At 38.9% G+C, this 25,586-nt stretch overlaps 2 protein-coding genes across 3 annotated transcripts in view; both read right to left on the reverse strand.

Moving 5' to 3' along the window:
* LOC130557580 (mannosyl-oligosaccharide 1,2-alpha-mannosidase IA) overlaps nt 1–14,888 on the reverse strand; it is a 150,960-nt gene extending 136,072 nt beyond the window's left edge. Inside the window, exon 1 of one of the 2 annotated variants that reach the window (XM_057339462.1) lies at nt 13,190–14,886. In XM_057339462.1, coding sequence (XP_057195445.1) covers nt 13,190–13,738 — 549 coding nt within the window. In that variant the 5' untranslated portion in view covers nt 13,739–14,886. Of the gene's footprint in view, nt 1–13,189 lie in introns of both variants that reach the window. The other variant, XM_057339461.1, reaches the window with a different exon arrangement.
* A 2,343-nt stretch (nt 14,889–17,231) lies between these two features.
* slc9a1a (solute carrier family 9 member A1a) overlaps nt 17,232–25,586 on the reverse strand; it is a 30,839-nt gene continuing 22,484 nt past the window's right edge. The window contains exons 7-12 of the mRNA XM_057339582.1: nt 25,273–25,343; nt 24,908–25,084; nt 24,710–24,824; nt 24,518–24,616; nt 22,262–22,343; nt 17,232–21,580 (exon numbers count right to left, since the gene is read on the reverse strand). Of these exons, the coding sequence (XP_057195565.1) occupies nt 21,288–21,580; nt 22,262–22,343; nt 24,518–24,616; nt 24,710–24,824; nt 24,908–25,084; nt 25,273–25,343 (837 nt within the window). The 3' untranslated portion in view covers nt 17,232–21,287. The remainder of the gene's footprint in view (nt 21,581–22,261; nt 22,344–24,517; nt 24,617–24,709; nt 24,825–24,907; nt 25,085–25,272; nt 25,344–25,586) is intronic.

Genomic DNA, 25,586 nt, shown 5'->3' on the forward strand with positions numbered 1-25,586 from the left:
GTTGCTCATAATCCAAACCGGAGCAAGTGTGTTTGTTGTTGGAAGTAAATACCGCTACAGTCTGTCAGAAAAACAACGTTAAGACAACCTTGACCTAAGCCTAACCGTCGTTGCACAGAAAACAGCAGTGTATCATCTTTAAAACATTTCAAACAAGTCATACAAACTCAGTGATCTGTAAATGTTATTTATCAAGTTTATTATTCTGATGATGTATTCATTTCAATCTCGCGAGTGTGTCAAATGAATGCCTTTTCTAAGAAATGTTTTAATAAAGAGACAGAATGTATTTCAGATCCTTAAAGGCCCGATTCACATTTCGTGTCTTTTCCGCGCGCATATTCGTTATTTTAAATGTAAACGCTGCAATTCAGCCATCATTGCGCTGCAAAAACGGACTCTTTTTGTCTTGTTTTGCAGTACAAATGTCAAAAAATTCTTGAATCAATATGCATTTTCTTCGCTGCTAAAAATGACGTTCTTTCTAAGCATTTTTGTCTTGTTTTTAGTGAAAATGTCTAAAACTTCTTAAATCAAAATACAATGACTTGACAAGAAAAGTGACCTATTTGGTCTTGTTTTATGAGAAAGAAGAATTAAGTCAGTTTATGGTAAAAACAAGCAAAAAATCTGTCCACGGGGTGAGAAAAATAAACTTGAATTTCGTTTGACATCTGTACTGAAAACGGTCAAAATGAGGACTTTTTAAAGGGTGCCATCCATACATTTTTGACCATTGTTGTCTGACAGTGTAAACAATGAATTTGACGTTATTTGACAAATCAACACGCAATGCTGTTAGAAAGACAAATGTTAGAAATAATTCTGCCTTAATCTTTCCGAATCAGAATCAGAAGGAGCTTTATTACCAAGTATGTTTAAACACACACAAGGAATTTGACTTGGCGACAGGAGCTTAGTGCAGAAGAAAGTGTACACATGCTGCAAACATATATACATATACATTAAATCAAAACAATAATGCACTATATACAAAAAGTGAAAAAAATATAGACAAAAACAACTGTTGCAATTGTTTAAATGAGTGTGCAGATGTGTTATTTACAGGTTTAACCTATTGTTTCTTACAGCGTACGGTTTCCAGATGCTATGTGCAATGTGCAAGTGTGATGGACATCTGCATCACGTACAGAGTTTCTCCTGTAACTTATTTAGATTGCACAGCTACTATATAAGAGAAGCACAAAACCTACATTTACTGTAAGCTGTAAGGTGTTTGTTCCCTGGAGAAACACTAAACATGCTTTGTTTGCCCTCCTGTCGGGAGATTTGTAGATCTACACTGAATATCCAAACAGGGATTTCTCACACCTGCGGACCCTTGAGAGCCCTTCAAGAGAAATGTGGATTTACACCAGTGTTTTATGAAGGGTGGAAACTGTAAACACAGCAGACCGAGCGGGCAAAAATACAGTACGGATGATGCCGTCGATCAGCTCCGCGCTGTTAAAAACAAACAACAATATCAAACTCGGAAAACTTTTAGAACCAATGAAGCCGAAGAAAAGCACGCTGTGTTTTGCTGGTGTGTTTTGACGAGTTGTTGATGCATATATTCACTCGAGTCAACATCATAACGCTTGTTTGCTGTTGGATACTCCGATAACAACAAAACATTTGAGAAAAGGTGCCGGGTCACGCGTGTGTAGGAATGCAGATGAACTGAACATCACATTCTGTCCTTTGTTTGTGATTGTTAACCTGTATGCGAGTCTTTCTTCAGTGGAACACACAAGAAGATATTTTGAGAAACGTCTCAGTGGGTTTGTGTTCATACACGGACGTCAATGGGGTTCAGTGCTCTTTGATGATCAAAGTTTGAGCTGCACGATTCGGGATAAATTGAGAATCACGATTCTTTCGTTTCAAATAGAGATTGCGATTCTTTTACGATTCTGAATGACGGCTAAAAGCAATACATCATTTACTAGAGGTTCTTTTTCAGGGTTAACCTATAGGTAACGATCTTCAAAATATCTTCTTTTGTGTTCTGATGAAGAATGAAGCTCATGCGGGTTAAAAATGACATGAAGGCGAGAGGGATAATAAAACAATGTCATTTCAAACCTGTCTTAGTTTCTTTCTTCTGCAGAACACAAAAGAAGATATTTAGAAAAATGTTGATAACTGGACCCCATTCACTTCCATTAGTTTTGTGTCCGTAGAATAGAAAGTGAATGGGGTCCGGTGCTGTTCAGTTACCAACTTTCTTCAAAATATCTTCTTTTGTATCCTGCGGTGGAAAGAATGTCGACAATGTTTTAAATGAGACAAGGGTGAGTAATAATGACAGAACTTCCATATTTTGGGTGAACTATCACTATTTACATTTCAAACTGCTAAAAAGGAAAGACCATTTATTCTACATAATATTTACTTTAAATTCAAGGGCTGTTGTTGACTTTGGTACTGATGTTGATGTGACAAGGCCAGAAACGGACGTAAGTGTGAAAACGGAAATAACAGTAAACAAAAGAACAGAGTTCAACGCAAACAACAAACCTCATCGACTCATATTTATATCAATCAGAAATGTTTCTAGTTTTTGAGAAGACGCTCAGCTTTTCTCAATTTTGCATAAACACACAACCACACCTGCAGACCAACTTCTCTTTTCTCGCTCTGTCTGAAACCACATGCTAAAAACACGCAGGGCGGGACACTTCCGGAACCACCGACCACACTCCAAACCGTTTCGATCAGACCTTGCTCTTCTACAGCTCGGGAAGTTTTTGTCAATTGCGTTTCTCCTAAAATTGCTTAAGAGAAATAAAACTGAGACAGTTTATACAAATCCTTGAAGGTGTAAAATAATCTAGATTTGAGTCAATGAGAAATGTTTGAGTTCATATTGACTTCAGATGAAATCTTTCATATGTTTGTTCATTAGGATTATCTTGCGTGTGATGTTTAAAGGGTCTCTTTATATAGTTTGTGTTACGGCGAGCGCAGAAAACAGAGACACACGACCGATAAAGGCGTCTGTAATATTTGCTCTTTTCTTGGTTCTGTAAACACAGCGGGAAGATGTTGTCGCTCCTACACAAGTTAAACAGGAAAACATGATTCAGGTCCTTTGGGCTGTAATGATTTCTGTTTGCTGCCGTTTCATTACCGGCCTAATTGTGCTGGTAATGAATAAAAGCTCCTTTCACAAACGCAGTAATTAAAAACCATTTCTACCCCAGTGGAAAAACACTCGCAACGCTCGACTCAACGATGATGGCCAGAACATAACTAAAACGTTCAGAAAATGATCAATAACGTCAAAGTTTGAGTTAAAAAGCATATTTGTGAACAGAAACTTGCATTCAAAGCATGCAAGCGATACATTTTCTCCTTCAGCAAAGAAGCGAAAACGTAAAATCTTAGTTCTGTGTCAGCCACCGTAGTGCTTTGAAAGGAGGGTGGAGAGGTGGAGTGAGCCATTGGCTGCAATTTGCAACCTCACCACTAGATGACGCTAAATTACATACACCGGCCCTTTAAAAAATGTATGAAAAAATAATCCACACCAAAGCAGTAAGAGACACAAATACAACAGAACAACTAGAATCAGATATCAGAAGAAAAAAAAATCTCAAGAAAAAATGTATCATGCACAAAGGACGTTTGTTATTTTACAAATGCCAAACTTAAATGTATAGACTTTAATACAATGTTGTATGTTTATTTAAATCCAAATGCTTATCTGCTGTTATCTCTTTAACATTATAGTTATAAAGATGATGCTTTAATGTCATGCAAAACATGTTATAAAGGAATAAAAATCTCATTTGGACTTGTTATCTCTATGCAAAACAACAAGTTTTAAATAAGATCCTGGACATGTTTTTGAAATAAAGTGGTAAAATAACCAAAACATGACACACAACACAAACTTTCCATATGAACCGGATTTGAACTGATATTGCATATAAAGATATTGCACAACGTGATACGGGGACCTGCATAAATAAATCATTGACTGCCAAATAGTTTGGCTCAGACGTGAACGCAATGAAATAAAACATGTTTTATCTGTGAGAAATAAAGACCAGGTGCTTCTTAATCTTTCCAAGAGAACAGCGACACACACGCGCACACACCACACTCATGCACGCACCACACACACGCACGCACACACATTTTGGATATTGTCATCTTTGTGGGGACATTTTGTCCCCATACCGTAGGGTTTACCCTTCCCACACGCACGCACGCACGCACACACACTCACGCACACACACACACACACACACACACACACACACACACACACACACACTCACCGCGCGCGCTTAATGACACAAAGATCAATGAAGAAGATGAAATGCATTTCTATCCGTGCTATGGGTGTATCATACAAAACCTGAGCAAAAACAAAAAACAACAAAAACAACACAAACTTGAGACAGATGTGACAGAATTTACATATTAGTAAAATATTCCTTCGACTTGAACTGACCTCAGAACATGTACGGTAAAAACAACCCGAGTTTGGGTCAAATATGGACGGTTTCAAGGTTTATTTAAACCCAACGATTCGTTTTGTGTTCATATTTGACTAAACCACAGGTTAAAACAATCTAACATTTTATGACAGAAGTGAATGACAGCACAAACCACATTAACACTCAAACACACGCGAGACACAAAAGACAAACAAATGAGAAAACAAAACAGACAGAAAAAAATAACTCAGTCCTTTTACACCGTACATCACCTGAAAATTACAGGGTTTTTTTAGATTTGTAAAAATTCATTTTACAAAAAAAACATTGTACGTTGTATTTTAATATATGAATGATATTCACAGCAGCTTTAAACTCGGCTCAGGAAGCTGAAGCAGAAGAATCTGAACTCGAAAAACATTCAGAGGTCAAAAGGAAGCTTCTGGAGCCGAGCAGAGGTCATGTGACCAACGTCTACTTACTGGAATCTGATGCAAAATCACCCGAAATAACAAACAAGCGTGTTTGCAAGTGAGAAAGACAAACAACCCAGTTAATAAATCTTTTACTTCAACTGACCAGTTTATCATCTTGTAAACGCAGACGCTGTAAAGCAAACTAAATGCACGACTAGAACTTTGATAAATAAGTGTTGTAATGCATGAAATGCTTTGTTTAAAACATATTTGCATGAAAGATTTTCATTAGATATGCTTCTTGACAGATTTATTCAAACCAAATGTAAATTCTTGCATCATTTACTCATCCTCGTGTCATTTCAAACCTGTATGAGTTTCTTTCAACTTCAAAACACAAATGAAGATATGTGTGACCCTGGAGCACAAAACCAGTCTTAAGTAGCACGGGAACATGTTTTAAGTGCCAAAACTACATTGGATCATGATCGATTTTTCTTTTGTGCCAAAAATCATTAGGATGTTAGGCAAAAATCATACTCCATGAAGATTTTTATCATTTTCAACTAACTTTTCAGCCCACATTAGCCAGCTGAATTAACTAAATGAGCAAAGCTCATTCACATCTTGCATTCTCTGTGGTTCACTTTAAATGATTCAAGGATCTCTTATATTCGCTAGTGACTGAAAAGTTCAATAGTTTAAATGAATCGGTTCAAATGAGTCATTCGTGTGCGAGTCTTTCTGAACGCAATGTGCGTTCATACTGGCGAACTCGCTGTGTGCAGTATACGCTGATTCAACGATCCGACTGCACAGCTAAAGACATTACAATGATGTACGTCATGTTAATTTAATAAATTTCAAGAAATTAAACATACTTGGATGCAAAACGACATTATTTTGGCGAGTCTGAGGCGGCACGACATTTGACGGAGGCGGCCGCCTCCAATTTCTCTATGCAGGAAAAACCCTGTTTATTCAGCTTTTAGGTGATGTCAAAATCTAAATTTCGCAAAATTGAACATTGACATTTTGAAGAACGTTGATAATCAAACAACACTGAACTCCACTGAAAATATCTTCTTTTGTGTTTCACTGAAGAAAGACTCGCATACAGATTTACAACCACATGAGCAGGAATACATGATAACAGAATTTTTATTTTGGGGCGAACTGTCCCCATAACCACCCAATTGGCTAGTTTCGTACATAACTTTCGTTCTTTCCAAGAGGTTTTGTTCAACATAAAGGTTCTCTTTGAATGATTTAACGACATCTGACAACGGTACAAATTATATCTGTCAAAACAATCAGAATACGATTTTCAAGCTCTTTCCGAGACAAAACCAGAGGAGCAGCTTCTGTAATCGCTCGGCGGTCTCCGTTTAAATAGCCAGAAGCTAATTACACCTTCCTCCGCTCTCCCCGTGATCTGAGGAGCCGGCAGCGTTCTCCTCCGCCCGCAGAAGTGGAACAGGATCTTGGCTTTCCTGAGAGGAAAAGCTCAAAGCTCCGCTCCCCTCCTCCTCCGAGCCCGAGGCCAAACTGTGCCAAGCTGCTCCGTGTAACTCTATCCATCTGACAAAGCGGTGAACGCCCAAGCGGCGTGTCCCAACAGAGGATAAAGCCTCCAGCCGGCGGCCCATTACAAAAGCCCTGATGAATGAGAGGTTATACAGCAGACAAACCTCGCCGAGAACCTCACATTCCTCACACGACCATCAAATTCCTGCTGACATCTCAAGAAGACTTTCAAGAACACACGTCCCGGGTCATATTTCTTTAAAGTTTGGGGTGACATAAGAATATTTTAGAACCGTCAAACATTACGTGAATGCAGTATAAATGACCTACAAGAAAACTACTGTAGTGTACTTTAGTATTTACTATGGTAAATTGAAGTATATACTTTAGTGCTATAAATGTGTTTTGTTCATGTGTACTACAGTGTTCTGTAGAAAATATTGTAGTACACTTTAATATTTACTATGGTATGGATCTAAAACACTGCAGGCATTTGGGAATGTTACTACAGTTTAAAATAGTAAGGACTAAAAAACTACTACAGTGTTATTTCATGTGGGGACTGTATTGAAATAATGAGAATTGGAAATACATGGGTTATTTAAAAAATTATTAAACACATGACGAATGTCATGAAAATCACAATATGCAAAACAATTTTAATGGTCCTGAAAACCCCTCAATGTTCTTCATTAAAAGCTTTCAAGAACAAAATGTAAGTTTACAAAACCTCATAACATGAAATCACCAAAAGATTTTCTCAGACAGTTCAAGTACACGAGACGTCCTTGAGGTCTCAGATAAAGCCCTTCTGTCTAAACAGACGCTTCTAGACTGATGTGAAATGAGACGGTCAACATTTGAGTTGGTTTGGGTCAAACACAGTCACTTGGACGTTGGTTGTTTAACCAAAGTTAATTCTTGCTAAAGTTAAGATCACCCTGACCGGGTCAACATCACCAAACTCTGCACATCTGCTCAAAGCACAACTCCATCATTTAGAAACTACGATTCAGATACTTCACCGTTGACTGGAACATGAATATCTTGATTTGGAATATTCATGAGCAACCCAATTTCTAATAACAATTTCCATGTTTTTGCAGTTTTTTGCTAAGAGCCAATAGACTGCAAGTACAGCACATCAAATATACAGGTAAGAAGTAAACAACGCAGATCCAACACTGGTCCAGAAGAAGGCATACTCCACCCAAAAATAACAATTCTGTTGTCATTTACTCACCCTCAAGTTGTTCCAAACCTGTATACATTTCTTTGTTCTGATGAACACAGAGAAAGATATTTGGAAGAATGTTAGCAACTGACATTTATGGGACATCAAAATCTGCATCAGTTCTCGCTGTTCTGTTGAACACAAAATGAGAAATTTTGAAGAATTTAGGATACAAACAGTTCTGGGGCACCTTTGACTACCATTTTATATTTTCCTACTATGGTAGTCAATGATGTCCAGGAACTGAAAATTGCAGATATTCTTCCAAATATCTTTCTCTGTTTTTTCTTTTTTGGGTGAACTATCCCCTTAATGTTTTCCCTCTCTCTCTCTCTCTTAATGTTAAAATAGTCAAGAAAAACACACCGGCAGTGTTGAAAACATCAGTGTTCCACACCAATAATCCATATTTGGATCTGACATCAGCAACACGTTCCACATGTTCCTGGCTCAACATAGGGCTGCCCGATATATCGTAAAATGATCGTTATATATCTCGATAATAGTATATGCAATATCCATAACTAGAGTTGCGAAAAATTCAATTTATTTTATGTGTCAATCATTTGTGTGTTGCATGCTTAGATTGTCCAAATTGGACCAATCAGAAGGGGCCTTACTATCTTTATATCCGCCAAGTAGGTGCTATTATAGTATAGAGCGGAAAATAAATATGGCAGGAGTAACAAGAGACGAGCGAGGAAATGACAGCGACGAACTTGTGCCTAAAACGAACGGTACGTCTGAAATATGGCAATATTTTGGCTTCAAGAGAGAAGACGTGTCACAAATGCAGGCAGTGTTGGGTGTAACTAGTTACTAAGTAATTAGTTACTGTAATTTAATTACTTTTCCCTTGAAAAAGTAAAGTAAGGGATTACTGTTATTTTTTCTGTAATTTAATTACAGTTACTTCTGATGTAATTAAACTAAATACTTTGTGTAATATGTGTGTGCAATAATGGAATTGACATCAAAATTCAAAGTCTAACTTTAAAATCCTTGCTTTAATGTATAATTCTCACATTTGTAAACTTTGGTCAGTTAATAATACTACTTTATGTAGTTTATATTATTTATTTGAATGAATTAAATAAGCCGTTTCATGTCTATCCCTGAATCACTTAACTAATCAAGGTTGATGTAGGATATAGAAAGTAATTAGTAATAAGTAACTAAATACTTTTTGGAGAGAGTAATTTGTACAGTAATCTAATTACACTATTGAATAAGTAATTAGTAACTAGTAATTAATTACTTTTCCAGAGTAACTTACCTAACACTGAATGCAGGTACTGTGTAAGTCGTGCCGCAAAACTGTGGTCACGTCGAGAAGAAATACAACTAATCTCCGCAGTCATCTGGAACACAACCACAGCGAGTTGTATGAAGACTTCCGAAAGTTTAAGGCCAAATCTACCAAAACTGCTAACGAATAGCCAAGTAACAATACGGGAGTCGTACAGACAACCATCGATCGAAGTTTTACAAATGCAACGCATTATGAAAAAACGTTGAAACGCCACAAGGAATTAACAGATGCTATCACACGCTTTTTAGCTAAAGCTTTAGCTTTTTTAGCTATTTATTTTTATTTAAAAAACAGGCAGGGCAAGGAAATATTTTGTTTAAAAGATGCTCTTGTTTTAAGCTGATCTTGATGATTGTATGGTTACATGTGAATAAAAAGTAATGTTTGAGAGTAACGCATGTTGTGTTTGCAGGTCTATTTTAACAGCAAACCAGAAATCAGAATATCTGCTGAGTTTTTAGTCATTCATAGTGTTTTAAACTAAGTCTAAATGTTTGTCTCTTCCTCAATAGTTTTTTTTATCCTGAATTAGATTTAATTACATCAGAAGAATATCTATTACCTGTTTATTACAGTACGATAATTACATGAATAAATGATTTTTAAAAAATAGCTTATAAAACTAGCATTTCTTTTGGAAATGTTATATCGCAAAAAATACCGTTATCGCAATATTCAACAACAAAACCGCATGTCGCATATTTTGTTAATATTGTGCAGCCCTAGAAAAAAATTCCAATCCAATCTAAACCCTAAACTAACCAAATGGAGTACAAATTATCACATCTTCAGAAAACTCTTTCTAGTCAACTTTTCTTTTTTTCCCGATTTTATTATTGAACACAGTTGTTTAATCAGGTTGTGTTGATCTGTCAGGACGAGACACACACTCCACAGGTGTTCGTCAAAACACATTGAAAGAGCACACGCACAGGATTCATGAATATTTAATTCATCACGTGATGTTAATGGAAAGCATATGACACAGTGGCTGAATCTCCTGAATCACCTGATGATGAATCGCTGACATCACATATAACACAAACACGCACAGATTCATTTCATCCTAAAATCAACATGTTATTTACTGTCCTAATGCCTACGAACACAACAGCTCTCTCATCCTCTCAGCTGACCACAGTCTCAACCCGTAAATCCCTCCGATTCTATTGTGCCGTGTGATGACCGAAGGTTTCCATACAAACAATTAACAGTGACTTTGATGGATTGGGTTGTAAATGATCCATCACGCTCAATTTTTGTCCATTAGAAACATTGCAACAGTTTTTTGTTGTTGTTGTGTAACTTTGATATCGATTCTCTTCTTTGCCAAACTACTAATCCAAATTAACATCATTTACTGCTGGAATGTTTCTCCTATTTTCTGTGTCCAATAGTTATTATTAAAGCATTTGGGAAACCAAATGGAATCAAATGACAAAGGCTCAAATCAGATTCTTCATTGAATGACTGAATGTCCCGTTTCATTCCGAAGCGCAACCAATGCAAACTGGGCTGCCAACGTCGACTTCAACTCAAACAGATTTGTTTTGTTGTCAATTGATTGTTTTTGCATTTTTCTTTCTTTTCAGAGTCCTGTCTACAGTATGAAACACAGGCCGCCCTACGGCTCTGGAAACTCTCCAGCACTTCTGGCACAGTGAAATATAATATAACAATAGAAAACACAATGCAGGATTTCAGACTATAGAGCAAAACAAAGATCTCAGTAAACATGGCACATTCGGTAGAAACCGTGACAGAACGTATGGACAGATATTCAGATCCGACGTCAGCTGAAACACTGTCATTCTGCCGCTCAACACTAACAAACTCTGTCATCACTTACTCATAGTGATCTAAACACTAACATCCTTCTGTCCACACCACACAAAAGATGAAAACTTGATCATTTGTGTATATACAGTATAGAGACTCTTATGTATAGAAACTTCAGTTTAGAACGCGATATAAATAAGAATATAAGCAGTGTTGGGTGTAACTAGTTACTAAGTCATTAGTTACTGTAATTTGATTACTTTTCCCTTGAAAAAGTAAAGTAAGGGATTACTCTGATTTTTTCTGTAATTTAATTACAGTTACTTCTGATGTAATTAAACTTAATACTGTGTGTATGTGTGTGCAATAGTGGAATTGACATCAAAAGTCGAACTTTAAAATCTGTGCTTTAATGTATAATTCTCACGTTTATAATACTTTGGTCAGATAATAAGAGTACATTATGTAGTTTTATATTATTGATTTGAATAAATTAAAAGAGCCGTTTCATGTCTATCCTTGAATCACTTAACTCATCAAGGTTGATGTAGGATATAGAAATTAGTAATAAGTAATTAAATACTTTTTGGAGAGAGTAATTTGTACAGTAATCTAATTACACTATTGAATATGTCATTAGTAACTAGTAATTAATTACTTTTCAGAGTAACTTACCCAACACTGAATATAAGAGACCTGCGTGTGAGATTTTAGATTCTGAGCTCAACCCAGTATGACGTGTCAGTGTCACGCTTTGCCTCGTCTAGGCGTGAACATGACACGCATGTATGAAGGTGGAGTAACGTTAGCAGAACGGGGTGATTTTCGAATGTTTTTATAATTCATGACGCGTACTGGTGTACATTGTATTTTGTGTACATTTACGACTTTGTGCGCACACTTTAGACGCATTTTAGCACGTAATCCCACCCCCCTACACCTAACAATTGGTATATTATATGATATAAAACACAACACATAACAGGCAGATACGGCTACAGATGCTATTTATTCAAAAAGTGCAGTTATTCCAAGCGTTCTGTTCTTTGTCCGCCGTAAAACCGGTTCCGGTTGCGTACAATTTCAAAAATTGCCGCCGGTACGTCAGCTTCGATTGTGAAATGGCATTGGCTCTCGTGAGTCTCGTGACTGGTTAGGTCATTAGGTTGGCTTAACGCCATTGGCTGTCCTGCTCCGATTGCGTCACACGCTAAACTGGGGTGTATACGCCACTGCGTGCTTTCCTGGCGCGCGGTCGTCTGGGATTAAACCTACTGTGCTCACACGATCGTGCGGCTTTAAAAGACTCGGAATGCAACGCGACCTGTTCGTAGTGTTTTTAATAAATGCTCGTGGCTGACTTCTATTTTCTTGTTGCGTGTTTTTTAATCGCCGTGAGGTGGGTAGATTTAGGGTAGGAGTGGGGTTAAGTGCTCTAAAATATATACAAGTACAAATAATACGTATTTATAAAACCGTTTCAGTTTTACAAGTGCTAAGAACTGAGCGCGTCATGTTGACGCCTAGGAGGAGGCAACTGACACGCATTTTCGAGTAAACCGCCGTGTCTACAACGCTTCGGCGTGATACCGGGTTGCTGAGCTCAACAGTAACTGTACTGTGACCCACTGCAAACACCAATATTGATCTTTTTTCCAATAACAAAAGACATAGTGTACAACTGAAGTGTCTTTTCAGTTCAACAACACTCGTTGTGACAGAAGAAGAGCTTTACACAGCACACCAGGACGGCTCTGATGGATATTGATTCAGCAAAAGAAAGATTTGAATGCCAGACTCCGTGTAAACTGTGCCTATTATAAACGCAGAGCTTCAACCAAACCAACTAAAGCCAAGCATGAGAAGTCACAGATAGATGTCAGCTAGAACAGCGAGATACCAGTAAAACCATCTCACTGCTTATGAGAACTGGATTCATAGGGGAGACCGGGGCTAGTTGTCACAGGCACCGTGTCTCAGTATCTATAACATTTTAAGTCAAAAATCTTCCATTTTGAATCATTGAATCATCCAATTCACAAATGTCTCACTCCTATTGGTTAGTAAGGTGAGCACAATAAAACATGCAGGTCAATAACACCATACAAGCGTATGGTGTCTAATAATAATTGTCATCGTGACAACTTGCCCCAGGGGCTTGTACAAGGGAGGTCAAGGTATGTTAAGCAAATGATATCCCCTCTCCAGGGCTCATGAGATAATCGTATGTGTAGTGAAACTCACTTTCAGTTATGAAATGTGACAACTTGCCCCAGTCTCCCCTATAGCTTGAGTTTAAAGGCAATAAAAAAATGTAATCATTGAACTTCTATTTTAAGTACGCTCTTTACAAAAACATTCTTTTAGTCACGGTTTCATATCTTGCCAGGTTTGAACCTACAACCCTTCGCTTACCAGCACAGAACCGCTCGGCTCACACACACTGCGTGCACGCAACACGTCTTACCTCTTTGACCTTCTCTCTCCTCTGAAGCGTCTGAGGATCTGATGGCTTTCCCTGGTCCTTCCCCAAGGGTGCTTTCTGCAGACACTTTTTAAAACTCTCAAAGTTGAATCCGCCGATGTGTTGAGCGCCCGAGGTTACCCGCTCGTCCTTGGGCGTCTGTTCGTGCGCCCTCGCCGGGCTCCAGTCCTCCTGCGTCCTACTCCCAACAGATCTCTCCACAGTTCTCGCTCCATGGGTTACCGAAGGCTTGCGGCTCACTTTCAGTTTAACATTCGCGTCAGCACCCTTTAAACCCACCCGTTGGTGCTCTTGGTCTCCGGGCACCTTTTTGGAAAGCTCCCGGGCGTCGCTGTCGGAGCCCACGGTCACCGCCGGGTTCTCATTTTTGGAGAGAAAGATGCGCTTCAGGCGCACGGAGTCGGGTAAGAAAAAGAGTGCCCCGAAGCACAGCGTTACCAAACCCGAGAGAAAAAGAAGAAACACGAATTTCTGAGAGAGACGAAGCCCCATGCCCGATGCGGAGACACCGGGTAACTTTCGAAACACCATCGAAACTTTCCACTATTCACGCTACGCACGGTACTATACAGTAGATGCTCTCTATGTCTACTTAAAACTCGCGTCTTGGTCAGAAAGTCAAAATAACAGCGCTGTTGTGCAACCTTAACTGTACACTGGACAAAGTGACACAATCTTTCCAAATCTATCGATTTAAGAGGCCACAGGTTGCGTCAACAAATGTGCACACTGCAAGAGCGTCATTGCGCATCGGTGTGGCCTTTTAACCAGCTTCCTGTCGTCATCTCATCCGATAAACTAAATGCACTCAATCTTCCAAATTAAAGCACCAAATTATAGTGTCTAATAACTATTAACATGCGCTTTCAACACACTGACAACAATGCTTATAGGAAACCAAAATTGAAACTTAATGGCCTTAAAATGAAATCAGCTTTGAAACAGAGCGCAATGTTATATGCACATGCAAGAACACATATTTAAACGCCTGTTTGCTTTACATTACAAGAAAACATCAATGTGTTTCCAAACACGCTGCTGCTGTCTACAGATGCTCTCGCATACGCGCGTTGCCAAATAGTGCAACGCTGAAGTTTTTTGCGCAGAGTGAATAAAACAGCACATATCGTGCAGATAACCTCGCAAACCGCAGCGTCAAGGGTCGCTTCTCAACATCTATGTGCGTTTGGCACGCTGCACATCACTCCAAGAGACGAGCGCATTGAAGAATACATCCAAAGATCAAAACGAGCGTCACAGCACCGACGAGACGCCGATAATCGTTCCGAGTGTTTGTGAAAACTGTTGGTTTTCCGTTCAGACGCCGTGCGAAAACTCTCCCGCGTTCCCAAAGTCTACGTCCGATGCATGGAGAGGGATGCGCGCGCTCCTAAAATATGAACGACGAAAGCGTGGATCGTTCTTCCGAACAGGAATGTAATGAAAACGCGCTGTTTCTTATTCCCATCAGCGCCCGTTCTGCTCCGCGCTCGCCTGCTGTCACCAGTGAAGAAAGAAGCGCAATGGATGTCGCGGAAACGCCGCGGATGGTGTGTCGATGCAAAGCCGTGAAACGAAGCCGTGATCAGATGTGTGATCCGCGCACATCGGCCGTTGTGGAGCTGTAGGACTCCGCGTCTATCCGGGCGGTCTGCTGCAAACGCCTTTGATCAGCAGCGGTGAGGGGGAGCGCGCCTCTGAACACCGCGACGCGCGCAAACGCGAGCGCATACAGCCACCGCGCGGCGTGTTTGGGTAATGCAGGTTTTCTCTAAGAATTAGGTTTGTTATTGTACAACCAATGGAACACTTTAAGGAAGATTAGTAGCGTTGAACCAGATTACACTCGCTGTACAACATAAACATTTTATAAGCAAAGTTAGAATATGAGTTCAACAATAAATTCTGTCATCATGCACATCACACTCATCTGGGTCAAAACCTGTGTGTGAAGATATTTTGAGAAAGGTCTCAGTGGCTTTGAAAGTGATGAATAATTTACCGCATTGCTAATATTCTGATTTGAGAACTGCACACATTTAAACTCTTCCAGCAGTTTGTCTAGATTTAATTTGGCTTAAATGAGCGAAACGATTTGCACTTTTAAAACAAATCAGCAACACCAAATCTAGGCAGAGATCAATACAGAAGTGTAAGAGAATTCCAATCAAACGGGACCAAGATGGAGAGCAGTTTTCCCGAAACAAAATAAGACAAATGGGCCGATTAATGTGGTGCTGGTCATTAGGGGTAAACAAAGACCCAATCACAGCAGAAAAGTTGATAGTTACAGAGAAGTTTAGCAGAGGTCGAGAGAAAAAGAAGTAGAGTGCAACCGGCAGCAGAAAATTTCCATTCGGTGTTGATTGGTCAGGTCCCACGGGACGACTATTTAAAGGCAAATCTAACGGGAGATTAGACCAGATGTTTCATTTAGATGAAGAGGGGAAGGGCCCATTTATAGCAACAGTGCATTAGAGAACAGAAACTTAAGTCAATACTTTACTCAGCAAAGTGTACAAGAATAAAACGAAGGTGTTTGGTTCACATTCAAATGATTTGGAGAGCGAGAGGAAAACAAATATAAAGTTTTCAGCATCATGTTTTACTTTACAAAAAGAAAACTTTTTAAGAATATTTTGCGTACTAAGTACTAGTATACTTGTGTTTTTTTCAATGAGAAAGACATTATGTCACAACATCCCAGTATTGTCAATAACACAGTGATATAAAAAAATCATAATTATCGATACCATATTACTTCTAGCCATATCATAATGTTGTAAATAATTCAGCATTCGCTTTGTCTTTTAAGTGTAATTTGTTTGCCAAAAAAAAGCACAAAATGAAATTAAAGATGAATGAACGTTTGAATTTGATTAGCCTATCTGCAAAAACGTTTTAAAAGATACCGTTATAAAACCGTTGCGGCGGCGGCGTTTTGTCGTGATAACCTTGACGTGAAAATCTGATATTGTGATAGCCCAGAAAGACATAAAAAGTAGACTGAACGCATACTTTTATTTTTATAGTTTAAAAGAGGTATACTAATAGCACTATTGATTGAAAACTACATCAATACTCTTATTGCTCTATTACATAAATATCCCTAACCCAAACTCTCTGAAATAAAGAATAAAATGCTCATCTATATTCACAGCTGCGTATTCTGATTTATTATTTGAATATCTCAGTAATGGGATCTCAATATTACATTTCTCTAAACACCCCAGAACAATCCCAGGAAAATAAGCAGATTTTGATGCAAATAGGTCACATTATCCTCACTCGAGCGTATCGAGCTTCACGGTTCAGCTTCTCGTCAGCAGAAAAAAACCGACAAGCCAATGAGTCACAGCAATTGAACAGACACCCAAACAGAAATAAATACACATTATTGCGGCTGCTTGGCGTTCTACAGCATAAACTTTGGCGGAGAAGTCTGGGATTATTCTAAAAAAAAAACTCCACAGGTCTGAGAATATTGAAAGAGAGACTTTAAAGTCTGATAGATTTAACGGGATAGTTCACTCTGTCATCATTTACTCACCCTCATGTCATTTCAAACTTGTATGACTTTCTTTCTTCCGCAGAACACAAGAGAAAATATTTTGAAGAATGTTGTTAACTGGACCCGTTCACTTGCATTGGTTTTGTGTCCATACCATGGAAGTGAATGGAGTCCAGTGCTGTTCGGTTACCAACCTTCTTCAAAATATCTTCTTTTGTGTTCTGCGGAAGAAAGAAAGTCATACAGGTTTGAAATGACAGAGGCGAGTCGATGACAGAATTTTCATTTTTGAGTTAACTATCACTTTAAGCGTCCAACACTCCTTCATCAAGAGTTGAAGTTCGGCTGTAAAATACAGACACTCATATTTTAGTATTTGACAATTGCCATTAATAAAATCAACTTTGATGTTTTATATATACATATTTTCGTCCAATCTATTCTATTTATTTGTAATCATACAACAGTCAAAAAAACAATGTTGCAGTTGTAATTTTGCATTACATGGTATAGAATAAATAATCCATTATTCAACATTAAATGAACAAAAAATAAAGTAGATTACAGTACATAAATGTTGAATGCCTTTGTCAGGCTCAAAATCTAATTGTAATAGTGCGAAACATTATAAAAAATGTAATGTTTGAAGCTTTTCATATATTTAGTATTTATGTGTTATTTTTACTGTTCATCTTCAGAATTTCGTAGGGTAAACATAACACACAAAAAAATCTGCAACCCAATTCTGCAGCCCTTGCAATACAACAGCTCATAAAACAGATGAGGTCAGGGTGGAGAAGTATGTGCGTCACACATCGACTGGTGAAACATGGGCTCTCTCCGCTGGTTTATATCTGAAGCACCAGTTCAGATATAAACCAGTACAATGAACATACAATGAAATAAATGGAAGGGTAAATATCATTCTTTTAGCAAATGAACTTTATTCGCTTTATCTTCCAGGACAAAAACTGTTTGTTAGTTGTCAGAATGCAATGAAGTGCTGAAGCTACAGGCCACAAAACAGTGAAGTGTCACATTCGCTTACATTTTGATATAGATTTTATTTCCCATTGTATATAAAATAAATATTTGATGGAGAATATACGCACATTATCAGTCGAGTCCAGTCAAAAGAGGGCTACTTAAACGGCAGAATAGGCAAACATCACGCTGAAAGCACATCAGTAAACCCAAACACAACGACGCCGTCAGTAAACACCTGCCGTCCTCATCCGAGTTCACCATATATTCACACAGAATGGCTTTAGTTATTGCTATATTTTAAATGGTTTAAAGGTTCTGTTATGATAAAGTGCTTTTGCCTCCAGACTGAATGAAGAGTAACACAGACAAGAGATGACATGTCTTCAAGGTCTAAAGGAACACCGAGAAAACAAGCCAACAGTTACCATACTGCACACGAACCAAAACCCTTAAGCCTTTCACACATGCAAACACCTTCTCTACTGTGTATTTGGTGTCCTTGGGAAAACAGAACAAAATTCACGAACATTTGAATGAATTTAAATAAAAAATATAAAGAAAGTACATTTCAGAGTTAAATTCTTATTAACTACAAAACAAAATGTCCTCCAAGTTAAACTCCTAAAGCTTTCACTCGACGAACATTCCCATCTATCCATGACCAAGAAAACTTTTTAACTTCAGGGCTTTTCAAACATTTTTCTGGCACAGCTTTGTCAAGTCAACATTCAAACTTTGTCTGAACTTTTCTTTAGTTTAGTTATTTATAATCCATTTGGTGCCGCTATAGTAGCACAGAAATAATACACAACCTTTAAAACCCAGTTCATCACGAATAATCCACAACCAATAAAAAACCCTAATGGTCACCCTATGAATAAACTCTGAAACTGAAGATAAAGTTCAGGATTAGATCACATCATTTGTTTTTTGCTTGTCAGAATGCAGTAAGCACAATCAGGACTAGTATTAACACGAAACACAGGCACATTTGTACCTTCGTCTGCATTTTACATCACTTCCTACTAAAAATACAAACAAACAAAAAAAGAACAAGGAGCTCATGCAATGAACTGTGAGATCCTTCTTGCAAAAACAATAAGCAGTGATATGAGAAATAAAGAGCATGTACGGTCATATGAAGCATCTGGAAGATTGAAGATTTTGTAATCAGCATTCAACACCCGCACTGGTCTATAGATGAACACACAGCAGCTTCATCTTACAGCACAACAGACACACAAAAAACAATGTAAACACAAAACGTTCATTTGTAAAAACAAACTCAAAAGGCAACTGAAGGCAAAATAAAGCTGTTATAAATCAAATATCAAGTAAATGATGTTTTCCGAGGCGCCTCACAGACAGGCATTAAGTGAACATAAGAAAAATCTCAACTCAAGACTGAGCTATATAAAAAGAATAGGAAAATAAGATCAGACGAGCCGAAATGCAAAACCAATATATAACCACACTTATTAATAGTCAGAACACCCGCATTCAAAACCAACTCCAGAACGAGCCGGAGGGCCGTTCCACACCATCCACACCTGCACATTTCCACTGAATTTAAATGTGTTGTTTACACACGTCTGCATAATCCACACCCCTCTACCGAGTGTTTGTCAAGTGTTTCAGCTCTATTTAACACATTTTAAAAAGGCATTTAGCTCAATTCTACTCTAGATTCTCTCCAAAATCCAGCGCAGTCAATGCAAAAGATCATTTAAATGACATTTTTCTCCACACTCCTCTTTTTGGTATTAGTATTATAGTGGTGCGTAGCTCCGTTTCAAGAACAAAAGATAATGTGAAATGAAAACTCTCGTGAATACTGAAGTTTGTTTACATCACGACTACTCGACCCGGTATTGACATACTCGACCCGGTTAAATAAACAGGAACAACATAAACCATCCCATGCCCCTGAGACTGCACCGGCATCGGCGACACAGACATCTATTTTAAAGGCAAAAGAAGCATCCACGAAGGCAAAACAAGCACAGAAAGTTTGAAAAATAACTGAGTCTGTTAGCATTAATACTCCGAAGCACATCATAGACATCAATGGATCTTTAGAGTTCACATGTAAAATATATCGCTTTTTCTCAACATAGCTCACAATAAAATAAGTCTAGTCTACTCTCTGTGCATGCAAAATAGATTTGGATACATTACATTTTGAATAAATTCATTTTAAAACGTCCTGCACTTAACAGAATGAAACGAGGACATGTCTGGATCTCCTCATCTGAAGGACAGCGTTAGCTCACTCGGTGCAAATGTATTCAGGATGAAACTTCTTTCATTATTTACTCGCCCTCATGAATATCTAAACCCATCTACCGTTATTTGATTTCCCTGAAAAAAAACGTGTTTTTACATTTATGGGTGCTTTAAAGCATCTTGCATGCACGTCAGCTTTACATTTGGTGTTTGGGATCGCAGGGAATAAAAAGCCTGATATTGGCGTCGCTAGCACCTTAATTCTTAAACGTCTCCTGCAATAAAAAACAGCATACGGGGTTGAAAGCGAGTAAATAATGACAGAATATTTGTTTTGGGATGAACTGTTCCTTTAAAGCAGCGTTTAGAGTTTCAGATCACTCTCTGTGTTGTCATGACCAAAGCACTTGAGTGCTTTTAAAGGGAAAGCAGAATAATTCCACGCAAATCCTCTTTGTCATTAAATAAAGTAAAAGCAAACAGTTCACGACAGATGAAACTGGTGGTTCAGATGGATAATTCTGATGGTCCTGCGCACGTCCGACAAATGTACAAAGGCAATAACGTGTCCGGTTTTATATTGCTCCTGAAGTTTAAAACCCCTCGAGGTCAAACAGAAAACATAATTCACTCCTGATAAAATAAAAAATCAAGGCAACTCATGTCCTAAAAAACCACAAAAGTGTAATGAAGGCAATCGATGCTTTAAAAACAACCTGAATCTAGTGTGAAATTAAACCTTTGGTAATGCATAGTTCTCTTCTCCATCATTCATGTGTCTATCCCACAATAAGACTAAACTACACCGTGTCTTAACCAGAGGTGCTGCGACAAGATCGAACTGAGAAACGCTGAATTTGATGTCAAACAGAGAATAAACGTTGGATGACCAACAATCGCTTTGAGATGAAGCCTGATGTCTGTCGTGTAAGACTCTTTCACGTCTTTGCATTCGATCATATTTCATTCAAATTTTAATTGTGAGTTCACACATTATTTAACACTGTGTATGTACTCTGGGTAATATACTGTGAAAATACTCACAGGTCATACAGAGCGAAGTTGAACTTTTAGCGTTTGTTTTATCAATGTTTTTATTGTTGCCACACTGTTTCTGGTTACGACATGGTGTCGAGTTCAAAAAAAGAAGAAGATAATATTAATAATATTTTGATTGCTCCTTTTTCTTTTCTTTTTGGTTCGTCTCTTTCCTTTCCCTGACGTCCTCAATTTGGCTTCCTGCAGAATAAATCTGTCCTCCCGTCTCAGTGTTATATACAGACGCTCTGTCAGTCTCGCGCGTCTCAGAGGAAGCTGATGGACCCCCCAGCCTCTCAATAACGCCCACCGGCTGGCTCACGGGAGGAAGGGCTCATCTTCCTCATCCTCAGCGCTGGGTCCCGGGTCGCTCAGACACCGCTGCAGACGCTGCTGCGGCTCTTTGTCGTCCTCGCCAGTCTCGTCTTTCTTCGCGACGAGAGACGTGGCTTTCATGACCAGGCCGTCCCCGTCCTCGTCCTCCTGCTCATAGCTGCTCTTCTTGAATTCATCCACCACACTGACGGACTCTGGAGACTGCGGAGACGCCAGTTCGACCTTGATGGTAGGGATGTCCCCGGTCACAGGTTTGATGACCCAGGCTTGAGGGTCTGTGGCAGGGGAAGAACATACTTAAATCCACAATTTTATCTCAGATAATACTTTTTTTTTCTTGAACTACTGCAACACGGATCATTTCTTAACTTCCGAAGTTTGTCTTTTGTTTGTGCCAGCTTCTGTGGCTTTTTTCATGGTGAGAAAAAAAGTTAACTGAATTCAGTTTTTTAACTGAATAAAAAGGTCTCTTACATGTTTAAACCCAGCATAAATAAAACGCGCTTTAAGGAGAAAGGATTTTAGAAGCACGTTGGTGGATCTTAAAAAGGTAAAGACTAAGTACAAAAACAGGTATAAATCTGATCCCATTGGTATGAAAATTGAACTTTTGGGAGATTTTTGTTGGTGTATAGATCAAAGTATGTTGATGTATTCTAGCTTTCAGATCCTTAGGAGGCATTGTGTGATTTTCAAGACCTTTAACTTCACGGGTAACCATAGATACCATATTTTCAGTGCTTTTACTTTTTATTTGATGTCTGTTAAGGTATGAAATCCTGGGTTCAGTCCAGTATGCTCAGCTGAACTCTATCAGTAGGGGGCGCTGTGAAACCACCTCTAGTCTTACTAGCATGCACAACTCGATGGAGTCAAAGACATTGAGCTCTGACAGATGAGAACGCTCAGAACTCAAAAGGGATCCTCAGAGTTACAGCAGAATAAATCAACCTCACCAGAAGCCAGACGCGCTCGTGCGATGGTCGGTGAATCAGGGGGCGGAGCTGGAACGGTGAGGTAATTATTCACGTGTGACATCTAAAGACAAAAATATAAATCCACAAACAATTATGTAACAGCTTTTACATAACACTGCAAACAAATTATTTTCCAGACATCCTTAAAACAAGACTTAATGTCTCGAGATGCAAAACGACACAAGCATCTTGATTTCAGAGAAATCGGACAAATATTTTGTGGTGTTTTAGCTTTAAACAAGAGAAAGGTGTTTGCCTTTTTCCTTTTGAATAAAACCTTTGGAACCCCACTGGCAAACAGCTTCAGCATCTTGTTTTGAGCAAAATTATAACAATCGTGTTGGATTTCTCTGAAAGCAAGACAAGATTATTCGCTTCTCAAGTCAATATATCATGATTTAAGGATATGTAGATAAACGTATCGGAAAAACAATCCCGAAAAATATTACAAGAAAGATTTTTTCGCACTGTGCCAAATTTAAACAGCCAGTGGATTATGTACATTTGTTATGAGATAAAAATCAAAATAATAAATAAAATGCACGCAAAACTGCTGGAATCGAATGCAAGTTTTACAGTATTACTCTTAGAAATGTTCATTGCTCATTGAAAGATACACTGGGAAATGTCTACACTGGGTTCCAAATTATTATGCAAATGATATCTTTCTCTGGTTTTCCTAATTTGTCGATGCAAATGACAGTCAGTATAATTTTAAAGTAATCAACAGTTAGGGTACATTTGGAATTTTATTGAACAAACCTCCCACTGACAACAGTATTTATTTAAAAAATGAAAAACTCAAAATGCACTGTTCCAAATTATTATGCACAACAGAGTTTGAAAACATTTCATAGGTTGTAAAAAACTGAAAATGGTCATTTGTTGAATTTGCAGCATTAGGAGGTCATATTTACTGAAATCAAAAGCTATTTCAATCAAAAACATCCTAACAGGGCAAGTTACATGTTAACATAGGACCCCTTCTTTGATATCACCTTCACAATTCTTGCATCCATTGAACTTGTGAGTTTTTGGATAGTTTCTGATTGAATTTCTTTGCAGGATGTCAGAATAGCCTCCCAGAGCTGCTGTTTTGATGCTAACTGCCTCCCACCATCATAGATCTTTCGCTTGAGGATGCTCCAAAGGTTCTCAATAGGGTTGAGGTCAGGGGAGGATGGTGGCCACACCATGAGTTTCTCTCCTTTTATGCCCATAGCAGCCAATGACACAGAGGTATTCTTTGCAGCATGAGATGGTGCATTGTCATGCATGAAGATGATTTTGCTACGGAAGGCATGGTTCTTCTTTTTGTACCATGGAAGAAAGTGCTCAGTCAGAAACTCTACATACCTTGCAGAGTTCATTTTCACACCTTCAGGGACCCTAAAGGGGCCCACCAGCTGTCTCCCCATGATTCCAGCCCAAAACATGACTCCGCCACCTCCTTGCTGACGTCGCAGCGTTGTTGGGACATGGTGGCCATCCACCAACCATCCACTACTCCATCCATCTGGACCATCCAGGGTTGCACGGCACTCATCAGTAAACAAGACTGTTTGAAAATTAGTCTTCATGTATGTGTGGGCCCACTGCAACCGTTTCTGCTTGTGAGCATTGGTTAGGGGTGGCCGAATAGTAGGTTTATGCACAACTGCAAGCATCTGGAGGATCCTACACCTTGAGGTTTTCGGGACTCCCGAGGCACCAGCAGCTTCAAATACCTGTTTGCTGCTTTGCAATGGCATTTTTGCAGCTGCTCTCTTAATCCGATGAATTTGTCTGGAAGAAACCTTCCTCATTCTGCCTTTATCTGCACGAACCCTTCTGTGCTCTGAATCAGCCACAAATCTCTTCACAGTACGATGATCTCGCTTAAGTTTTCGTGAAATATCTAATGTTTTCATACCTTGTCCAAGACATTGCACTATTTGACGCTTTTCGGCAGCAGACAGATCCTTTTTCTTTCCCATATTGCTTGAAACCTGTGGCCTGCTTAATAATGTGGAACGTCCTTCTTAAGTAGTTTTCCTTTAATTGGGCTCACCTGGCAAACTACTTATCACAGGTGTCTGAGATTGATTTCAGTGATCCAAAGAGCACTGAGACACAATACCATCCATAAGTTTAATTGAACAATATAAAATCAAATGTTTACGACACTTAAATCCAATTTGCATAATAATTTGGAACGCAGTGTAAATCTCATATTGACCAAATATCATCTCAAACCTTTTCCAGATCCTTCATCCTCTTGCGTTTAATGAGGAACTCATTCCATCCGTCCTCATCCGGATCAGCCACCAGAGTGTGTCGATTGTACGACCTCAGCTAAAAAACACAGAAGAGAGTCAAGATTGATCACGCGATATCAGTCAAGAGGTTAGTCACGTGAAGACAGAACAGGAAGTGATGCGTGCTCACTCTCAGACGGGTCTTCTGCAGGTTTGTACGCAGGATCTTTCTGATCTCCTCCTCGCGGGCTTTAGACACCTGAGGCAGCGCTCTCTCCTGAGACGGCTTCTTGGGTTGGATGTTTCTGGAAGACATTTCAGTAAAGTTCACTACAATGTGATATTCCCTCACGCTCGCATGCAAATGTAGACGTCCGGTTTCACTCACTGCATGGATACGGTGGATGGCATAGCAGAGGGAAGTTTGGAACCTCCGCCGCTCTCCACCAGCTCGATGGCCTGTTTAAACTCCATCTTGTGGTAGAAAGCAATGAGCTGCGGTTCTTTTGAACGCTCCCCCGCAATCAGACACTTCTTCACATACTTCTTATTGAAGCGGTTCAGCCTGAAAAGAGGAAGGACGGGGTGAGCCACCGAGATGAGACACTGAAACACGTCTGAAGGTCCGCGCGGAGATTCCGCGGATTCTGACTGTGTTATGCTACATAACAACACAATTCTCTCAAAGAGCAAAACATCCTCAAACAAAGCTAAAAACATCTCATAAACTCTTCACATTTAAATGGAACATACTTGTCTTTCCAGTGATGATGTCCGTAATGTCCGCAGATGTCCTCGATGCCCGTCAGCAGGTGGTCCAAAAACTAAAGACAGCAAAACGACACGATTGAAAAACAAACAACATCTACCCAATAAAGCCGAGAATATAAAATATTTAAAAAAGGTGATCTGCCGACAGAAGGATGACAGACGAGACTGAAAGAAATATCTGCCCGCCCCGCCGTCACGAGATGCACTCAAACAGATGTCGCCATAGCAACAATCAGTTTTATAAGTGATGAATAAATTCAGATTTGTGAGCAAACGCTGTGTTTGGACAACAAAAA

The sequence above is a fragment of the Triplophysa rosa genome, linkage group LG8, assembly GCF_024868665.1.
Source record: "Triplophysa rosa linkage group LG8, Trosa_1v2, whole genome shotgun sequence".
Taxonomy (NCBI): domain Eukaryota; kingdom Metazoa; phylum Chordata; class Actinopteri; order Cypriniformes; family Nemacheilidae; genus Triplophysa; species Triplophysa rosa.